The 17384-nt window shown below is 51.7% G+C and overlaps 2 protein-coding genes and 1 long non-coding RNA gene across 13 annotated transcripts in view; 2 read left to right on the forward strand and 1 right to left on the reverse strand.

Annotated features, from left to right (window-relative positions):
• Window positions 1-5770, forward strand: part of HERC1 (HECT and RLD domain containing E3 ubiquitin protein ligase family member 1) — a 194690-nt gene extending 188920 nt beyond the window's left edge. For all 11 annotated transcript variants that reach the window (XM_030317961.1, XM_030317966.1, XM_030317965.1 and 8 more), the window contains exons 77-78: window positions 2186-2491; window positions 5121-5770. In XM_030317961.1, coding sequence (XP_030173821.1) covers window positions 2186-2491; window positions 5121-5306 — 492 coding nt within the window. In that variant the 3' untranslated portion in view covers window positions 5307-5770. The remainder of the gene's footprint in view (window positions 1-2185; window positions 2492-5120) is intronic.
• Window positions 5771-9972: 4202 nt separating this feature from the next.
• LOC115515832 overlaps window positions 9973-17384 on the forward strand; it is a 52679-nt gene continuing 45267 nt past the window's right edge. Inside the window, exon 1 of the long non-coding RNA XR_004343783.1 lies at window positions 9973-11299. This is a non-coding gene — a long non-coding RNA (uncharacterized LOC115515832). The remainder of the gene's footprint in view (window positions 11300-17384) is intronic.
• FBXL22 (F-box and leucine rich repeat protein 22) lies at window positions 12190-17353 on the reverse strand. Its single transcript, XM_030317979.1, has 2 exons — window positions 15618-17353; window positions 12190-12526 (listed from the first exon to the last, which is right to left on the reverse strand). Exons 1-2 carry the CDS (start codon window positions 15950-15952, stop codon window positions 12190-12192), a joined length of 672 nt encoding a protein of 223 aa, XP_030173839.1. The 5' UTR covers window positions 15953-17353.

Here is a 17384-nt window from a genome sequence, read left to right on the forward strand (position 1 = left end):
GTGTGTGTATACATGTATAAATACACACATACATACATACACACACACATCCATACACACACACATATCATATATATATGGTGTATCCTCGATATTCTTGTTCTGTGCTGACATGTAGTAAGCATTTAATAAATAATGAGAATGTGATGAGTGACCAGAGAAATGAATATTTTGTCCAAAAATGGGTTTTTTTGGTTACACAGTCCTTAATAGCCATTTTAGTAATACTTTATTTGCAGAATATGTTAGGGTCTTCTTGAGAGCTATACTGAGACTCTAAGGCTATGTACTGATTTGAAGTGTATATATATTCTGCACCCTTCACTCCTGCTTCCTTCTTTGACTCTGGCTTTGGGCCAAGTCCGGTCAGAAAACTGTTATCCCTTAGCTTAGTGAAAGCAAATCCTGTGAGTGACGCTGTTAACAACAGCCAGGGCCTAGGGTTTGTCTCCAGTTCTTCAGAATTTTAATCCTTAGAATACATAATTGACTAAAAATGTATTGGTCACCCCTGCAGGCCAGGTTGGGACCAGGCACCCTCAGGTGCAGTTTTTCCTATAGTTACCCTGTAACATAAGGGTTACTGTCACCATTTCACAGATGAAAGCACAGAGTCCAGAGAAATGAAGTGATGTGCCCAAGGCAAAGCCAGGATCCCAAACCAGGTTTAACAGTGGGGTCTAGGCTCTTCTGCTGGCCCTTCGTTTGAGGGTCGGATTGACCCTCCACTCTCAGCTGAGCTCTTCTCTGCCCTGGCTTTGTTCCTTTTTCAGAAATGAGGCCTTCTTCCGCTCTCACTTCCTCCATGTCTCTTAGAACCCAGTGTTTTTCCCACAGCTGTCCCCGTTTGTTCCCTGCCAAGCAGCCAGCCCCATACCCCAGCCTCATTTTTTTCCAGACAGCTTGGTTTGTATTCTGCCAGGCATGATAGCTTGTGTTGGGACAAACTTTGGCTAGGGTATTCCCTTTAATAACAGTGCAAACTGCCCTCACTGCCACTCCTGTTTCTTAGCCCTGGGCAGGACAGCCTTATACCAGTCACAACCCCAGGGCCTTCCCCAAGGTGTGGCTCCTGTTGAGGTCCTCAGATTTTGTTTTGCTTTTTATCATTGTTGCTTCTGAGTTGGCCAAGAGTGAAGAAGTATTTGTGAACAAGTCTTGAATGGTGATGAGTCTGTGTGTAGGGTGTGTGCATTGCTGTGCAACCTTGGGTTTTTTCTTTTCTTTTTAAGTTTATTTATTTTGAGAGAGAGAGAGGGTACAAATGGGAAAGGGGCAGAGAGAGGAGAGAGAATCCCAGGCAGGCTCCACACCACCAGCACAGAGCCCGACGCAGGGCTCACGAACTCACGAACTACAAGATCATGATCTGAGCTGAAGCCAGACGATAACTGACTGAGCCACCCAGGCGCCCTCCTTGGGGGGGATTTTTTTAAACAGACTCGGGCAGCCCCTGGCAGCTCCCGCTCCACATTCCCCAGCTGACCTGTTGTGAGCACCCCACTAGGAGAAAAGAAGCAATGTAACTGGTCACACAGACTTGCATTAAAAATTCTCGTCATAGTCACATGAGCAGCAATCATTTGCCTTGCTTCTCAGATGAGAAAATTGAAGTAAAAGAAGAGGTGGAGCTTGGATTCAGACCCCAAGTCTCCTGATTAAATCTTCTGTCCTTTCTACCCCCTTCCCACAGAAAGACTTGCCAGTTTTACTTTCTTCTTTGTACATTTCTTTTTTCTTTTTTTTTTTACAATGAGCACAAATAAATTTTACGAAAGGATAGAATTATTTTCAAAAGAAAAATATGAATGACGAAAACAGTAGAAGCTAGACACATCCTCCAGGAGCTTCTTACCCTAATGAGGAGACCAAGTAGCCTACAGAGCCCAGTGTAACAGTGCGCGGCCACATGTGTTTAGGGGTGTGAGCGGGCATGGCACTGGGGGGCCCAGCGGGCTGAGTTTTGTGGAGGCGGAAGGCGGGCTCCTAAATGGACTTGATCTGGGACCAGAAGGGGTGTACAAGTCCCACAGGCAGGGAGAAGCTGTAACAAAGGGGCAGGGGCAGGTGGGCCATGTGCACCTGCACCTGAGTTGTGGGGAAAAGTGGGGGTCTGGGGAATGAGCAAGCGGGAGTTTCCCGGTCTCCGTGCACACGTGCAACAAACAACTTGTCCTGGGAGCAGGTGGCTGCAGTCCGAGAAGGGATGTCCTGGATCGTCCCTGTGCCGCTGCTGTCCCTCCTCACGGCAAAGCAGCTGGAGCAGATGGTGTGTGGGATGCCCGAGATCTCCGTGGAAGTTCTGAAGAAAGTGGTGCGGTACCGGGAGGTGGACGAGCAGCACCAGCTGGTGCAGTGGTTCTGGCACACGCTGGAGGAGTTCTCAAACGAGGAGCGGGTGCTTTTCATGAGGTTTGTGTCTGGAAGATCTCGACTACCAGCCAACACTGCTGACATATCTCAGAGATTTCAAATCATGAAGGTTGATAGGGTAAGTAAGCACGCCTGCCTTCCTGGCTAATGTCCGCCCCGCCGCCTCCTTGGTGCTTGCATTTTGGGAAAACTGAACTGGTGACCCTCAAGTAGGCCTGCCAATTCAGGCTTAATGTTTGGAATTTCCAGATTTAAAAAAAAATCCAGCAGAAAAACTTGTTAAGAAGCATAACTTGACTGAAAACAGCCCTAAATGGATATAGAAATCACACTACAGCCAGCAACATTTGATAAATCCTCCAGTATCTTCCTGAGTAGAAGCTAAGCTTGCCACGGGGGCCATCGTGTTGCCTCTGCCCTTATTTCCTGCGCCTTTTCATCATGTGACTTGTGCGCTCAGACGTGGTCTTGTCTGTTTTCACAAGACACTAACCAGTAACTGGCGCACGTACTGCAGAAGGAACATGAAGACGGGAACAGCAATACGTGCTCTGTGGCTGCTGTGTGGTGCGTGCCGTGGAGCAGGTGTTGTGGCTTCTCTGCAGCACAGCCCCAGCCCAGCTGCCATTTTGACAGATGGCTTAGAAATAAAAGGGCTCAGAGCCTTAAATGCACGCTGCTGCCGGAGTCATCTTTCTCACACCCATCTGACCTTGTCACTCTCCTCCTTTCAGACCATTCAGGAGCCCCCTGACTCGAGGATAAATGCCAGCTGCCTTAGTGGCCTTAAATACCTCCACAGTATGGCCTCTGTCCCTGCCTTCTGATATCACCTCGTAACACATAGTGCCTTCTGACCGTAACAGACTGCTTATCTTTTTTCCTGACAGACCACGCTGTTTCTACACTCATGTGCCTTTGTGTAGGCTCTTCCCTCTGCTTTAGGAAGTTCTTCACACCCCTTTCCATCTATGCCTGGCAAGCACTTACTTATCCTTTAGTCCCGATACCAATGTCATCTCCTCCAGGAAGCCCTCTCGGATGCTTTCCTGCTGCCCCTGACCCTTCCTGAGGCCAGACTTGGATCTCCCTCTGTCTACCTCCTGGACACTTGGTACATACCTTGAACTCAGCATTAAATTAGAATGCGTTTCCTCTATCTCTTTACCTCCCAACTCCTCAAGAGCTGGGCAGTCTTCCGAGCAGGGCCCATCATGTTTATTCTGGAAACAGTAAGGAAAGTAGGGCCTCTTCACACAAGGACCCTTCCTGCCAGTTTCAGCGTCTGCCTTTCTGGTGTTTTTCCAGTAACTATTCCTGGAGGTTGCTGTAGCCAAAGCTGTCCCTCCCCCACTGCCTCCTGAAGCTGCCGGCCTAGGCTAGGCTTGCTGGAGAGGCCGTGCACAGGAAGGGCTATGAAAAGAACCTTTCCATAAATTTTCTACATGACTTGCCAGAAACTATAAGTTGTAAATCTGTTTTGTTGCTTCAGAGAGAGGTGGGTGGAAGAAATGGTTTGCTTCTATTCAGCTCTGGAAAAAACCCTTGCCTTGTGTCCATCCCAAGCTACCCCTGCCATCCCGGGAGTTAATCCATCACTAATCCCCTGCCTGAGACTTTTCAGCCTCAGAAAACTGTCCACTACAGGTCCTTCCTTTGTGACTTTCAGACCATCGCTCCACCTTCCCGATCAGATGCACCTGTTGACGTTCCCCTTCAGTGTCTTTGCTGGTTGTTGTTTTTCTGCGATCGAGGTTTCTGTGTCCTCACTGACTCAGGCCCAGTTAGGCTTGTAGGCCCTCCATCTCCCACGTCTTTGAGGTGTATTCACCAGGTGTAGGGCTCCGGGGAGGAGGAGGAGAGCCAGTTTCAAGGAGGTGAGCGAGAAAGAGAGGCCAAATGCTTTTTTAAAAACTTTTTTTTTTAATGTTATAAGAATGTAGAATCATTACCATCAGTACAGATAGTTGGGCAGCCAGTTGTGTTTGCAGGGAGGGCCAGAGAGCGTATGTCGCTTCCCTAGTAGCGGCCTTTTCCACCTTTCACGTATGTGGCGCGCCTCCCAGTCAGCCTCCAGCATAGGTGGTTCTGTGTGCTGTATTTAGCGCAGCCTGCCCCAGGCACTTTTCGGCTTTGCTGCTGGTCATCGTAATGATCATTTTAAATGTCTGTGTCACTGTCAGTTAGATGGATGGACTGGGATTTAATTCACTGCTCCCTCCTCGTGCGAGCTGTGTGCTGGCAGCCATCGCAGACCAGGGACACGGAATGCACACTGGGAGGGATGGGCGGGGGTGGGGTGGGCGTGGAGGAGGGCGGTGACTCCCTCCCAGTTCCTTCCATTTCACCGGCTGGCAGGGGATCCCTGCAGCCGCTTCAGGCGATAGGGAACGAGCTCTGCTGCGCCGACACTCCGTGGCAGGCACCGCGAGAAGTGTGTTCTCTCACATGATCCTGCCGGTCAGGGCTTGCTCTCACCTTCCACACGGGGCCACTGGGGGAGTGAGGACAGGAAGGAACCCTCTTCACCAAAAACCTTGGTGGCCGTGGGACACCAGAGCCCGCCTTCCTTCCAACACAGCACAGTCTGTCCTTCCCCTCTAGTCGGCCCTGCAGTCCTGTCTGTGGAGCCCATCTTAAAGGCCGGGAGAAGTGCTTTCCTGATTTTGGGGTGGGGGGGCAGCAGTCACAGGTACCCCGTGACACCCTGATGCTGCAGTCACGGCTCCGGGTCTCTCTCTCCACAGCCTTATGACAGTCTGCCTACCTCACAGACCTGCTTCTTCCAGCTGCGGCTGCCCCCCTACTCCAGCCAGCTGGTCATGGCCGAGCGCCTGCGCTATGCCATCAACAACTGCCGCTCCATCGACATGGACAACTACATGCTCTCGCGGAACGTGGACAACGCCGAGGGCTCCGACACCGACTACTGACCGCGCGGGGGGGCCACCAGCCCCTTTTCTCAGTGATGCTCACTTCCAGTTTCATGTGGATATACTTTTATGGTAACTACATAGATGTTTTAGGAACATAAACCGACATTACAAACAGTGGCCACATTTAGTTACTCTAAATGTAACAAAGAAATTAGATGTTTTTATTTTTCTGTGATTGTACAAAAAAAAAAAAAAAAAGACAAAGTGCTCTCAGTCAGGTTTTTCCCTCCACATTTTTGGTCACTTTTGATAAGTTTGCATGGAACCATTTTGGTGCATTTTTAGTTGGGAATGGTACATTTTTGTAAACCCACCCAGTGAACATGAAATTGTACATTGTGTATAATTGTTCATTAGAAAGGACAGTTTTACATGAATATTCATATATTTATTTTGTTTTAATTTGAATTGCCTGTGCAGGGTTCCTTATGCAGAGAAATAAAGCCGATGCAGGAACCAGAGCGTGGGCTGCTTTTGTTACCTCCAGTGGAGCCTCTGACTGAGAAAGGACAAGCTCTGGGGCTAGTCTCACTGTGACGGCGTTTTGACCCGTCAGAAACACTCCTTCACACCGAGTGAGCTTGGCTTGGAGATGACAGAGCAGCCTCTGGGAGTGGGAAGCCCCTACTTTCATTTATTCTATCATCCTGGCTGCCTTACTTCGTCCCCTCACCCATCACCCGGGGCCCTTGGGTCAGCCCGTTGGCCTGTCCTCTCAGCAACCCCCTTCCTCCTCCTCTGAAGCTGGTTTGAGTGTAACATGCTAACAAGAGCCTTTCCGGAATAGCCCCAGTGGGGAGTGGCTCTCCTAAGCAAGGAGGAAGCTAACGAGAGTAACACGATTTAACCTTGCTTGTGAGGAGTACGTGGGGGTTAGAGAGCCTGGCGGTTTACAGTCGTGCAGTCGGACCGCCATTGCTAGTAGGCACTCCGCACGCACGAATGAGTGACCACGAGAATGAGTGGGTGAATGTGCGAATAATATGAGAACCAGTGAGTGGCTTTCGTATCCTTGAATGGTGGATGGTGGGAAGTTGTGCATGGGCTGGGGAAGGGGTTACACTCGTGGGCATGTCAGAATGAGCGGGTGGTTCTGGGAGAGGGGGCCACCTCAAGAGCAGCTATGAAGGTTCTGGCTGCCGGGAGTGGGAACAGGAAGAGGGCAAGGCCTTTGGGTGGTTTGTCTTCATCTACAGCCAGTTCGTGCCACAAGTTGCTGCAGTACTTCATGGACCGAGGACAGTTCAGTCAAATGAGGTGCCAGATGGAGAGCTTTGCAGGCACTTGTTTTCCAGAAGGAAGGTAGAAAATAAGTATTTTCAAAGAGAAATTGGAACAAAGATACGGTTTTGTGTTATATAGATATTTCCCAGTGACCGTGCCTAATAATACGTGTCACAACGACACGTTAGTTTTGTCGAAGAGAAGCCTTCAATTGGAATTGGGTCTCGGAGAAACTACAGCTTCTGGGAAGCCACAGGGGTTCTGGGCAAAGACGAACCTTTAATACTTGTTGTGAGAGCTCAGTCAGCAGGAACAGAAGTGGTGAAGGGCTCTGGGCCTAAAGCATTCAGCCTGGGGTGGAAACACACTGCCTAGGCCTCTGGGCTAGGAGGGAACTGAGAGGAGAGAGGCCTCTGTGTGCTCCTGAGGTCTTGGACAATGCCAGAAGACGGGTCTCTCAGAGCCTCCTGGGCTGGTTCCTGGTAACAAGTGGCTCTTCCCTCTTTCTGAGCTGGGCTGAGAGTGTGCCCAGCTGAAGGCTACATCTGTAGTCTCGGGGTTTATTTTATTTTATTTTATTTTATTTTATTTTATTTTATTTTATTTTATTTTAATTTTTTTTAAATGTTATTTTTGAGACAGAGAGAGATAGAGCATGAGCAGGAGAAGGGCAGAGAGGGAGACACAGAATCTGAAGCAGGCCTCAGGCTCTGAGCTGTCAGCACAGAGCCTGATGTGGGGCTCGAACTCACAGACTGTGAGATCATGACCTGAGCTGAAGTTGGACACTTAACCGACTGAGCCACCTAGGCGCCCCTCAGGGTTTATTTTAAATAAAAATAATGCCTCAACCTTTGAAAGGCTCTGACCTTTGCTGCCACATTTGATTCTTGATTGTAGGGCAAAGGTGCCCTCAGCAGGCTTGATGCTCATGTTTCCAGGCGCCACCTGTCAGGCTTCCTGGATGGCTTTTCAGGAGGTCTGACCCTGCAAGGAAAATCTGCATAGACACCTTGATTTTATAACAGATGCCATTTCTTTGCTGGAAACCTGTCTTTTTTTTTTTCCTTTTGTAATTTGCTGATTTTTAGAAGCCCTGACAGAGAGAGGAAGGTTGAAGTCCCTGGTCTGAGGGGTTGAAGTGGGCCCAGCACAGGTGTTTATCCCCTAGTTCACTTTCAGCCTCTCTCTAGAGGCTTGGGCAGTTTTTTATTTGCTGGATTCATTCAGTTAAATACTTGCAGTTTTTTTTTTGACCCTGACATAGTCTCCAGAGAATTTGGACCCCCAGCTTTTAAAATTTAAGATTTTCCCCTGGGGTGCCTGGGTGGCTCAGTCGTTTAAGCAACCGACTTCGGCTCAGGTCATGATCTCACGGTTTGTGGGTTCGAGCCCTGTGTTCACTCTGCGCTGACAGCTTGGAGCCTGGAGCCTGCTTCGGATTCTGTGTCTCTCGCTGTCTCTGCCCCTCCCTTGCTCACACTCTGTCTCCCTCTCAAGAATAAATAAACGTTAAAAAAAATTTTTAAAAATTAAGATTTCCCCAGAGGCCTTTCAAAGGGCAGCTTTGTTCTGGGCCTCCCAGCTCTGTGGCCCTTGCCCAGCCCTGCTAGTCAGATGTGTTGAACTTGGTTTTTAGCCGAAAAAACGTCTTGGGCATTGTATCCTACAGCTGGAGGAATCCTAGAGCTAAGGGGTCAGGGGACCTCTCCTTTTACAGACCATAACCTGAGGTCTGGAGAGGGAAAGTGCCGGATCACAAGTGTGTACAGGCTACAGCTGGGAGCCCTGGCTTCCTGTGAGCGCGCCCACCGATGATAGTAGAACCCAGAGAGCTTAGTTCCCGCCAGTCATCCCACCTGTGCAGAAATGGGCCCGTGTGTCCCTGTAACACAAACCTCATGGCACCCCCCCCCCCCCCCGCCCCACCGGGAGCCTCCACCTGCCAAGGAGCATCCTGGAGCCCCTGACCTAAGAGCGTGCGGCTCCAGGTTCTGCTAGTACTGAGGTTCCCGTGCAGACCAGCTGGCACCGTGTGGTGACTGGCATCAGCCTTCCACCGGGGAGCACCGTCCTGCCCGGGTGCCCGTGCCAAGGCTGTGCGCCCTCCCCCTAGCTTTTCCTCTGTGTAGCCGTTGGCTGCCTTGGCCAAAACTGAGTGAAGAGTGCGTTCAGGAGCTGGAGAGTTTGTAGTCTGCTCTAATGGAAGCCGTGAGGACACTCGTAACATCCAAGCCATTTTCAAGTGGCTTTGGAACACAGGCTCCCGTCTCCCCTGGCATCTGTGGGGATGCCTTGGGCTTTCTGGCTGCACCCTTGCTGAACTGTGCCTGCTGATGGAACACAGACCCCATGGGAGCTGGGGTCAATCTTCCAGCGTGGCTCAAATCAAGTGATGTCCTCCATCAAGTGTTCCTGGATCACCCCTATATAGACCCTGCTTGCTTCTTCCTGGTGCCCAGGCCTTGTGGGTTCTGCCAGGCACTTGGCTTTTCCAGGCCCCCACAGATGTGGATGTGAGGACGCCTCTCCCTACCCCAGCCCTCCAGGCAACTGCACATTTAGACCTGATCTCATCAGAGCGTCACAGAGAGGGTACTGGTCCTATTGTAGAGATAAACAGGCTCAGAGAGGTCATAACTTGTCAGAAGTGATGGATGGCAGAGCTGCAGATCACTCAACACTCCCCGCAACCCCAGATGATTGAGTCCGTGGGTTAATTAGGCATGTGAAGTCCCTTGTTCTATGCAAATCTGAGAGAAGACCTGGAACATTGTTACTGATCAAGCAGGGGAATGACTGTTCTGTCAAGGGCTTCTTGCTCAGTGCCCACTGATGTGAACAGCACCTGTTAGAAGGCAGATCGGAGAGCCATCTCATCAGTGTCTGCCTTCTGGCTGTTCCTCAGGTGGCCCTCGCCCCAGGGAGGGGACAGGGCCCGATTCAAGCTGGAGAAACAGTGTTGGATGCAGCTGTCAGCACGGCTTCAGTTCTGTGGTCACTACAGCCTCAGTATGTGGGGGATTACTGGGCACCACAAGCTTAGCCAGGGGATTTAACCCTCATTTGTAAAAGAGCTTCCATAGGGAGAGGGAAAGGGGGCCTCAGGTTACCCTATTCCAGCTGAACTTGCAATGACTTCTGCTTTACACACATAATGTCTTAATCCTTAGAAGAGCCCTGCAAGCAAGATTCTCTAGCAATCCCAATCCACAGATTAAAAAGCTGAGGGCCAGGGGCACCCGCCTGGCTCAGTCAGTTAAGCGTCCAACTCTTGATTTCGGCTCAGGTCATGGTCTCACAGTTCATGAGATCAAGCCCGAGTAGGACTCTGTGCCAACATCTCAGAGCCTGCTTGGGATTGTCTCTCCCACCCCCCACCCCCCGCCCCTCCCTCGCTCATGCAAGCTGTCTCTCTCTCTCTCTCTCTCTCTCTCAAAATAAATAAACTTAAAAAAAAAAAAAGTGAGGTCTGGAGAAGGCTGACTGCTCTCAGTCAGAGGAGAGCCAGAAACTAGGATTCTGTTGTTCCCCAGACTAAACCCCCCAACTCAGGGCAAACAGAACCTGCTGAGAATTCAGGCTTATCAGAAATAATAAAAGCAAAGCCCAGGGTTTAAGTGGTGCTATTTTAAACATTTAACCCCATGGAAGCCTGAGCTTTCTTTAAACATTGTTTGCAGGAGTGGGGGAAAGGCCGGCAAGGCCTCCTTCTAGAGTCCGGAGCTATGGTGGGTAAACTGGAAAATTACCCACCCGGAGGAGGGCCCTCCCATTCCAGAGTAGCTGGCGGCCTGAGGCAGCGGGCTCTCCCTACACAAGGGTGTGAAGGAACTATGCCAGGCGTGGCCTCAGTGCAATTACCCACCTGTTTCTGGGCTAAGCGCTGGCGAGACAGGGGCCTGGGCGCAGCTGAGGCCTTTTTGGCAGTCCCTGGAGGGGTTGGGATGGGCTGGGTTGCTGCTTGCCTGCCCACAGGTTCTGCCTGGAGAAATTTCAGCTCCTGGGAGTCACCTACATGTATATCATCTCTGCTTGGGGCCCTGGCTCCTGCGGGTAGGTTGGGTGGGGGACCTCCAGCTCTCATTTCCTGCTCACAATAACCTCTGAGGCCCCAACGGCCGCCCACATCCCTATTTCTCTGATCTCCTTTTCTGCTCACCTTTCCTCCTCACTCACTCTGCTCCGGCCACGCTAATCACCGGGCCTCCCCTAACTCACGGGCTCTGCTCTTGGTCTGGAGCCTTGCACCGGCTATTCCCTCCACCTGGAATATTTTCCTGCCAGATGCTGCTTGGCCCCCTCCCTCACTTCTTGTTTCAGATGCTGCCACTCAGGCTTATATTGATCAACCCCTTTTAAGTAGCTTCCCTCTCCCCAAACCTTCGCCAGCAGTTGCCAGACATCCCCTTCCCTGGTGCTTCCTCCCCACCTTCCGCCACCGTAGCTTTACTGTCTTTTTATATACCAATTACTGTCCCTTCTACTAGATGGTAAGCTCCGTGAGAATGGAATTTCGTCGCTGGTTCCCCAATATTGGGCAACCTTGAGTAGGAATGGAGAGCCTCTTTCCCAGAAAAGAAACACCTGGCCTCAAGTGCTTAAAGGCCCTAGGTAACCGCTGGTGGTGGGCGGAGCCAGAGCGTGAGCGTCGCCTGCCCACCGGCCCATGGCTCCCTGCCTTCCTCTCTTAACCCAAGTTTTCACCGTGTACCTGGGACTCGGAGGCTGCTGCCTGGACGAGAGCCTATACTTTGTGGCTAAAGGTGAGACATCAGTGACTAAAGCCCTGAAATTGTTAAGTCAAGGCGTGTGCCCATGTTGAGCAAGTCCAGCATGTAAAAATCTAACTTTGTATCAGCTTCTAATTGGTTTCATTATCAAGAGACTTAACCGGGGCTGCTGCTCTTGTTTTCAAATCTTTACTTAGGGTTTTTCAAACGATTTCTTCTGCCTTTGTGATAAGATAACCATAGAAAATAAGGATATGCTATTTAGGAAAGAATCACATCTACCAGCGCATTTTCTAGAATTATGTGTGCGGTCTCTGCTGGGGAAAGGCAAGCGGGCTCGCCCGGCCACCGAGCAAAGGTGCGGGCGACAGGGCCGCGGTGGCGGGTTCGGTGGCTCTCTCCGACTGTGAGTCCCGGGTCCCCCGCTTCTCCCGCCCGCTCGCGCTGCAAGGAGGCCACGCTCCTGGGAAGCCGGAGCCGCAGACGCAGTGCCGGCTGCGGAGGTCGCCCCACCCCCGTTCCCAGGGCGCTTGCGCGATGCCGGCGAGCTCCCGGTGGCCACGCCTCCCCGTGCGGGTATTTCGGCCCCCGACGGGGATTGTAGTCCATGCGTGGTGCAGGCCTGTCCCGCTGCTGCAGGCAGTGTGTGGTTGAGGACCTGGGGCAGAAGGGCGTCGGGAAATGTGCTGGTGTTTAGTGAGAACTATCCGAGTGTTTTCCCAGCATCCGGTTAATCTTGCACTCCTGTGCGTAAAACCGTCATTAATGTGAGGTAGGCATTAGTGTCCCAATTTTGCAGACAGGGAAACTGAGCTTCAGAGGTTTGACAACGCTCTGGGAGGTGGAGGGGCTGTGGTTGGAAACCAGGTTGCTCCTTCCGCCCGGCGGCCCTTGGCCGCGTGTCGTGCCTCGGCGCCGTCTGCCTAGCGCGGCAGTAGCTTACGAAGGGCAGTGCCGGGCGCCCTGGGGAGCTGGTCGGGGATCATCGTCGCGCTGTGCTCGGCTCGCAGCGCCAGGCGCGGGCACGCGGCGCTCAGGCGGCGCAGGCCGGCCGCGCTCACGTTGCGGCAAAAGTCCACGTGCAGGGTCTGCAGCGCGCGCCCGTGCGTCGCCACAGCAGCAAGCGTGCGGTTGGTGACGCGCGCGCAGTTCTCCAGGCGCAGCGCACGCAAGTGCTGGCAGCAGCGCAGTAGGCGCACGAGGCAGTCGTCGGTGACATGGCCGCATCCTGAAAGCGTGACGGACTCGAGGTTGGGGCACCTGCGGAGAGATCGTATGACCCCGGGAGGGGCCCGCGGGGTCGCGATTTGCGTCTGCCCTGGGCCGCGCCCGGTCCTGGAGCTCCCAGGCCAGGTTGCCCCCTAACAACGCTGGGACTCTCTGCATATTGTGGGCACGGAAACAGGGAAAGGGACTCAGCAAGTTTAAGGAACTTGGCCTGCGATGACGCGGCCAGGATCAAAACCAAGGCTTCTGTCCCATTTCCCCTACTTTCTGCCTCTCCATTCCACCAAACTTTAATCTGTGTGGCTTTCAGCCTCGTGAGCCGCCCCTGGTCCTGCTGTAGGTGGACAACTCTGTATGTTCTTGGGTTCTCTCCGGACTTGTTTGCTTTGGGGTGAGAGAAGAGATGCTGGGTGACCAATCGAGTCTAGCTTCAAACTTAGGCCTTGATGCTCCTGGGAGGATGGTCAGGTGGGAACAAGGGTTTCCTGTAGGGTGGCTTAGAGACAGGCACGTTCAACCCGTGAATCTGGGGTTGGGACGTTTCTTCCAGTATGCCTGGCTCTGGGTTCTAGAGCCCGGGTTTCAGCTCAGTTAACTGAGACAGTTATTGCATGCCCACTGGGATGCCAGCCTAGAAAAGGTCAGGAACCAGAGTGAAGTGGGTATAGTCAGGGCCACTTCTACACAGTTTGGAGGCTCCTCTGCCCCAACCTAACCAGCACCTGCTGCTGAGAAGAATCTTGAGCATAAGTTAGATTTGGCTTATTTGCGGTGTGACCTTTGCTAAACCACTCACTGAGCTTTAGTTTCTTGGGGGAAGTGGGGCAGGCACAGCAGGGAGGGAATAATGCCTACCGGTGGGGTTGTAGTGAAGATTGAGATGGGGGGTGTAAAGAGCCTTAGGGCCTTTTGTAGGCAATTGTAACTCACTTTTTCTGGGAGCACACAGAACCAGACAGCTTTGCAGTCAAGAAGGACCGGTCTCGTGGGCAGGGGCCTTGGCTCCCTGTAGCCAGAAGGAGCTGGCGTCTAGACTGGGGCTTTCCCTTTCCCGATAAGCTTCTCCCTTAACCTCCTGACTGTACCAGACTGGGCACCACCTCATTTCAGGCGCTGAGCCCATTCCACCTCCCCAAGTTCACATGGCTTCTTTAGTCTTCATATCCAATCCTCTGTCTACACCCTGTTGTGTGAATGAGGGCTCAGGTAACTTGCCTGTAACTTATTTGCGCTCTGACCAAGGACAAATGCCTGAGCTGTGCTAGTCCTCCTTATCTGTCAAGCGGGAGAAATTATTCCCTTCAGGGTGGTTATGATGATTAGGTGTTTAAGCCACAAAGATGGTGAGTGGTCCCTTTTGTTGTAAGAACCTTTAGAATAATCTTGCTTGTAGGAACAAAACAGAGAAAGCAGACTCCTTCCCTGCCATCCTTCCCTGTTTTCCCGTCTCTCCCTGCCAAGAGCCGATTGCTTAAAGAACCAGATTTGGTGGATATTAGTATCCACTGTGTGCCAGTGCTACTGTGTCATTTAATCCTCTCAGACTGTGAGAAAGGTGACTTATCCCATTTTAAAGATCAAGAAAGTAGGTTGAAAGAGTGTAAATGTTTGGGCTGGGCTCCCATGGTTGGACAGGAGCAGAGCTGGGAGACTCCGCACGGAACCCTGACCACCAAGCCCTTTGTTCTTTTTGTGTCACTGGGGCCCCTTGCTGCACCCACATGGTGCCACGAGGGGCCTAATCCGTACCTTGTCAGCTCTCTTACAGCAAGAATGGAACAACTTGAGAGCAGGCGTGACCCTCCCGTATATGTCACTCCAGTCTGATTTCCGGGCCTTGTTAAACCCATCAAGATGGCCTCATCCCGGCAGGGCCTAGCCAAGATGGGCTTTTCTTCCTGCTGCCTTAAAAAAAAGGCAGGGCGGGGCCACCACACTGTTTGCTTTCATTCCTGTCATGCTGCCAGTAAACAGCAGCTTTTAAACCTGGGTGGCAGCAAACTGGCGGAGCCTAGTGTGTTACCAACCAAGAGTGCTCTTCCTCAAAGTCAGGACAGGACTGGTGAATACAGGCTGAGAGAGAGGCTGGCAGCGGAAGTCTGCTTGTGTGGGCTACCTTAGGCAGGAGGGTGAGACCATGGAGGGCTGCCTGTGGCTCAGCCTCTACCCATGGTAGGCTTGACGGATGAGTACAGGATGTATTTGGGCATACTTACATCAGAAAATTAGGGGCAGCCTGGGTGGCTCAGTCAGCTGAGCTTCCGACTGGCTCGGGTCATGATCTCGTGGTTCCTGAGTTCCAGCCCCGCGTCGGGCTCTGTGCTCACAGCTCAGAGCCTGGAGCCTGCTTCGCATTCTGTGTCTCCCTGTCTCTCTGCCCGTCCCCCATTCATGCTCGCTAGCTCGCTCTCTCAAAAAATGAATAAACATTTAAATTAATTTCGTCTAAAATTCAAATTTAACTGGATGTCTTGCATTTTTTTTTTTTTTTCCTAAAATCCAGTAATCCTAGGCTATGGGCAAATCACATGATCTCTCAGGCTTTGATTTGCTCATTTGTAAAAATAGGCCAAAACACCCTTCCCTAGGGGTACAGTGAGATTAGTAAATTTCTAATGAGGAAACCATTCTTCAATACCACCACCCCTCCTCCCCCTGCAGTCTGGTTTGGTTCGACTAACCCAGAGCACCCTTGCTCTCCTTCCTTAGTTGCATGTCACAAACCTTGGAGTTTGTTTGCTAGGGGAAGAGTGGAGGCGGAAGCTAATAGCTGAGTCTAAGAACCTTTCCCAGGGCCTGACCTTGAAAATAGAGGCCCAGCCAGACCCCCTGAGGTCTTAATGGCTGCCAGGGCGGACAGCTGCCCGAATGCTTCCTCCTTGTGGCAGAAGCAGCTCCAGGACCTGTGAGGCTAAGAGGAGGAGAATCCCCACGACTGTACTCCTCATCCTCTGGGGACTGTGCTGTGGACAGGCCGGGACATTCTGCCTTGGGCCTAGTTAGATTCTCCCCCAAATGGAGCTATCTTGGTCTTGTGGTTTCTGCTTCCCTGTCCCCCAGAAGTCTCCTAGAGCTCTAGAATCCAGACCCCACCAAAGCCAGCTCTGCTCAGGAGGTGGCCTACCTGTCGCACACCTGGAAGAGGAAATCATTGACCAGACTCTCATGCCGGCTGCAGATGGTCCTCTGGAAGGCGCTCTTGAGCCAGTCCTCAATACTGCACACCTGCACGCGACTAGAGTACCAGCAGATGGAGAGGCTCCTGAGGGCTGGGCTCAGCAGGAAGTTGTCCTTCTTGAGTTCTACGAGGGAGTGAAAGTGCAGCAGGGGCCAGAGTGTGGGGTCCTCAAACACGTCCTGGAGCTGGGGGCAGGTCCTGGCAAGGTTCTTCCTGCTGTCCTTGTCCAGGAAGGAGAAGAGGTGCAGCAGGCACTCCCGGTTGAGCTGGGTGAGATGCATGGCGTGCAGCAGCCACAGTGTGTGGCCGGAGCCCGGGGACCTGCCCTACCTCCTGCTCCTCCTCCCCCGCTCTGGGCTGGTGGACATATATGGTTGAGGAATGGTGTTTATTTTTGGCTAACAACTGGTGCTGAAGCTCTGAGAACGGGGCGGGGGGGAAGCCAAGATCCAGACATACGTGTAGCAGTCTGTGGTTCGGCTTATGTTCAGAGGAATTGAAAATCCTGGCAGAAAAGCAGGCTATTGAAGTTAAATAGCTTCCTTAAAAGGGATTTCTTTCCCTTTTAGCTGACAGTGGTGCTTAGCAGAGAGCTCTCTTGGCTCTTCGCAAGGCACTTTCATTGGAGGGTGGACGGCCAGACCACCTGTCTAGGCCTGCAGTCTCCGCTCACTGGGAGAGACCCTAATTATAAATTGTATGTTTTCATTTTCTAGTGTATCAATAGGAGTCTTCTGTTTGACTTAGTAGGAAGCAGCCTGTTGTCTAGAGAGCTAAGGGTGACAGTTCTGTGTGCAGAGGGGGAAGGTGAAGCCATGGGTAATGCCCCCTTTCCTGTGAGTTTTGCAGGCCAGGCTGGACCACCTTCAAATCCTGCTACCCTCCACCAGGTGACTGGACTGCCTTGGCCTCCCAGCTGGCTGTTTTTACCTTGAGTTGTTTCGCAAAGCTTCCCCTCAAGTAGCTTAGCTGTCAAGGTTCTTCTGTGTGTATTTGTGGAACCTTTTAAGCTTCAGTTTACTTGGCTTTACATCTTACTATTTTTCCGGCTAAGAGCCCTGCTGTATCTCGTCTGTATTTCCCAAAATGTCAGGATGGATGAGGTAGCTCTTAGTACAAAACTGCCTGAAACAATTCTAAGTATTTTAGCCTAAGCTTGCCCTTTAAGCCAGCCACACACCATCCTCTTTGTGAATGCCTTCATAACCGGGCCCCTGAGCCTAGGCAGGCTGCCTGGAGGCATCATCCCTTAAGTTCTCCTTTCCTGACGTAATTTAGATTTCTCAGTACGTGGATCTATTTTCTAATACTCCACTCCCACTCCCATCCCGGATTCTACCATCCCGGATCCTACTGTATTCTGCTATTGTGAATTACCGGCATTGTATGCCCCTCTGTTAGTTTGTTTGAGGGAAGAGGCCAAAGGCTGCATGCTGCCTCATGAGGCATGGACCAGATATTTCTCTGCTCCAGGGAACACCATCTAAGTAAGTTAGCTTTGTTCATTCTCCCATTTGATTGGAATTGGACATAAGGGGATACTAGGTGTCCAGTTGTGTGGCTATAATGCAGATGAATGCAGACTAAGGCTTAGTCATTCCTGGTGCAGCTTTGCCTTTGAAATAAGCATGATGCAGGGGCGCCTGGGTGGCTCAGTCAGTTGACTGTCTGACTTCGGCTCAGGTCATGATCTCACAGTTTATGAGTTCGAAC

The sequence above is a fragment of the Lynx canadensis genome, chromosome B3 (genome assembly GCF_007474595.2).
Source record: "Lynx canadensis isolate LIC74 chromosome B3, mLynCan4.pri.v2, whole genome shotgun sequence".
Lineage (NCBI taxonomy): Eukaryota > Metazoa > Chordata > Mammalia > Carnivora > Felidae > Lynx > Lynx canadensis.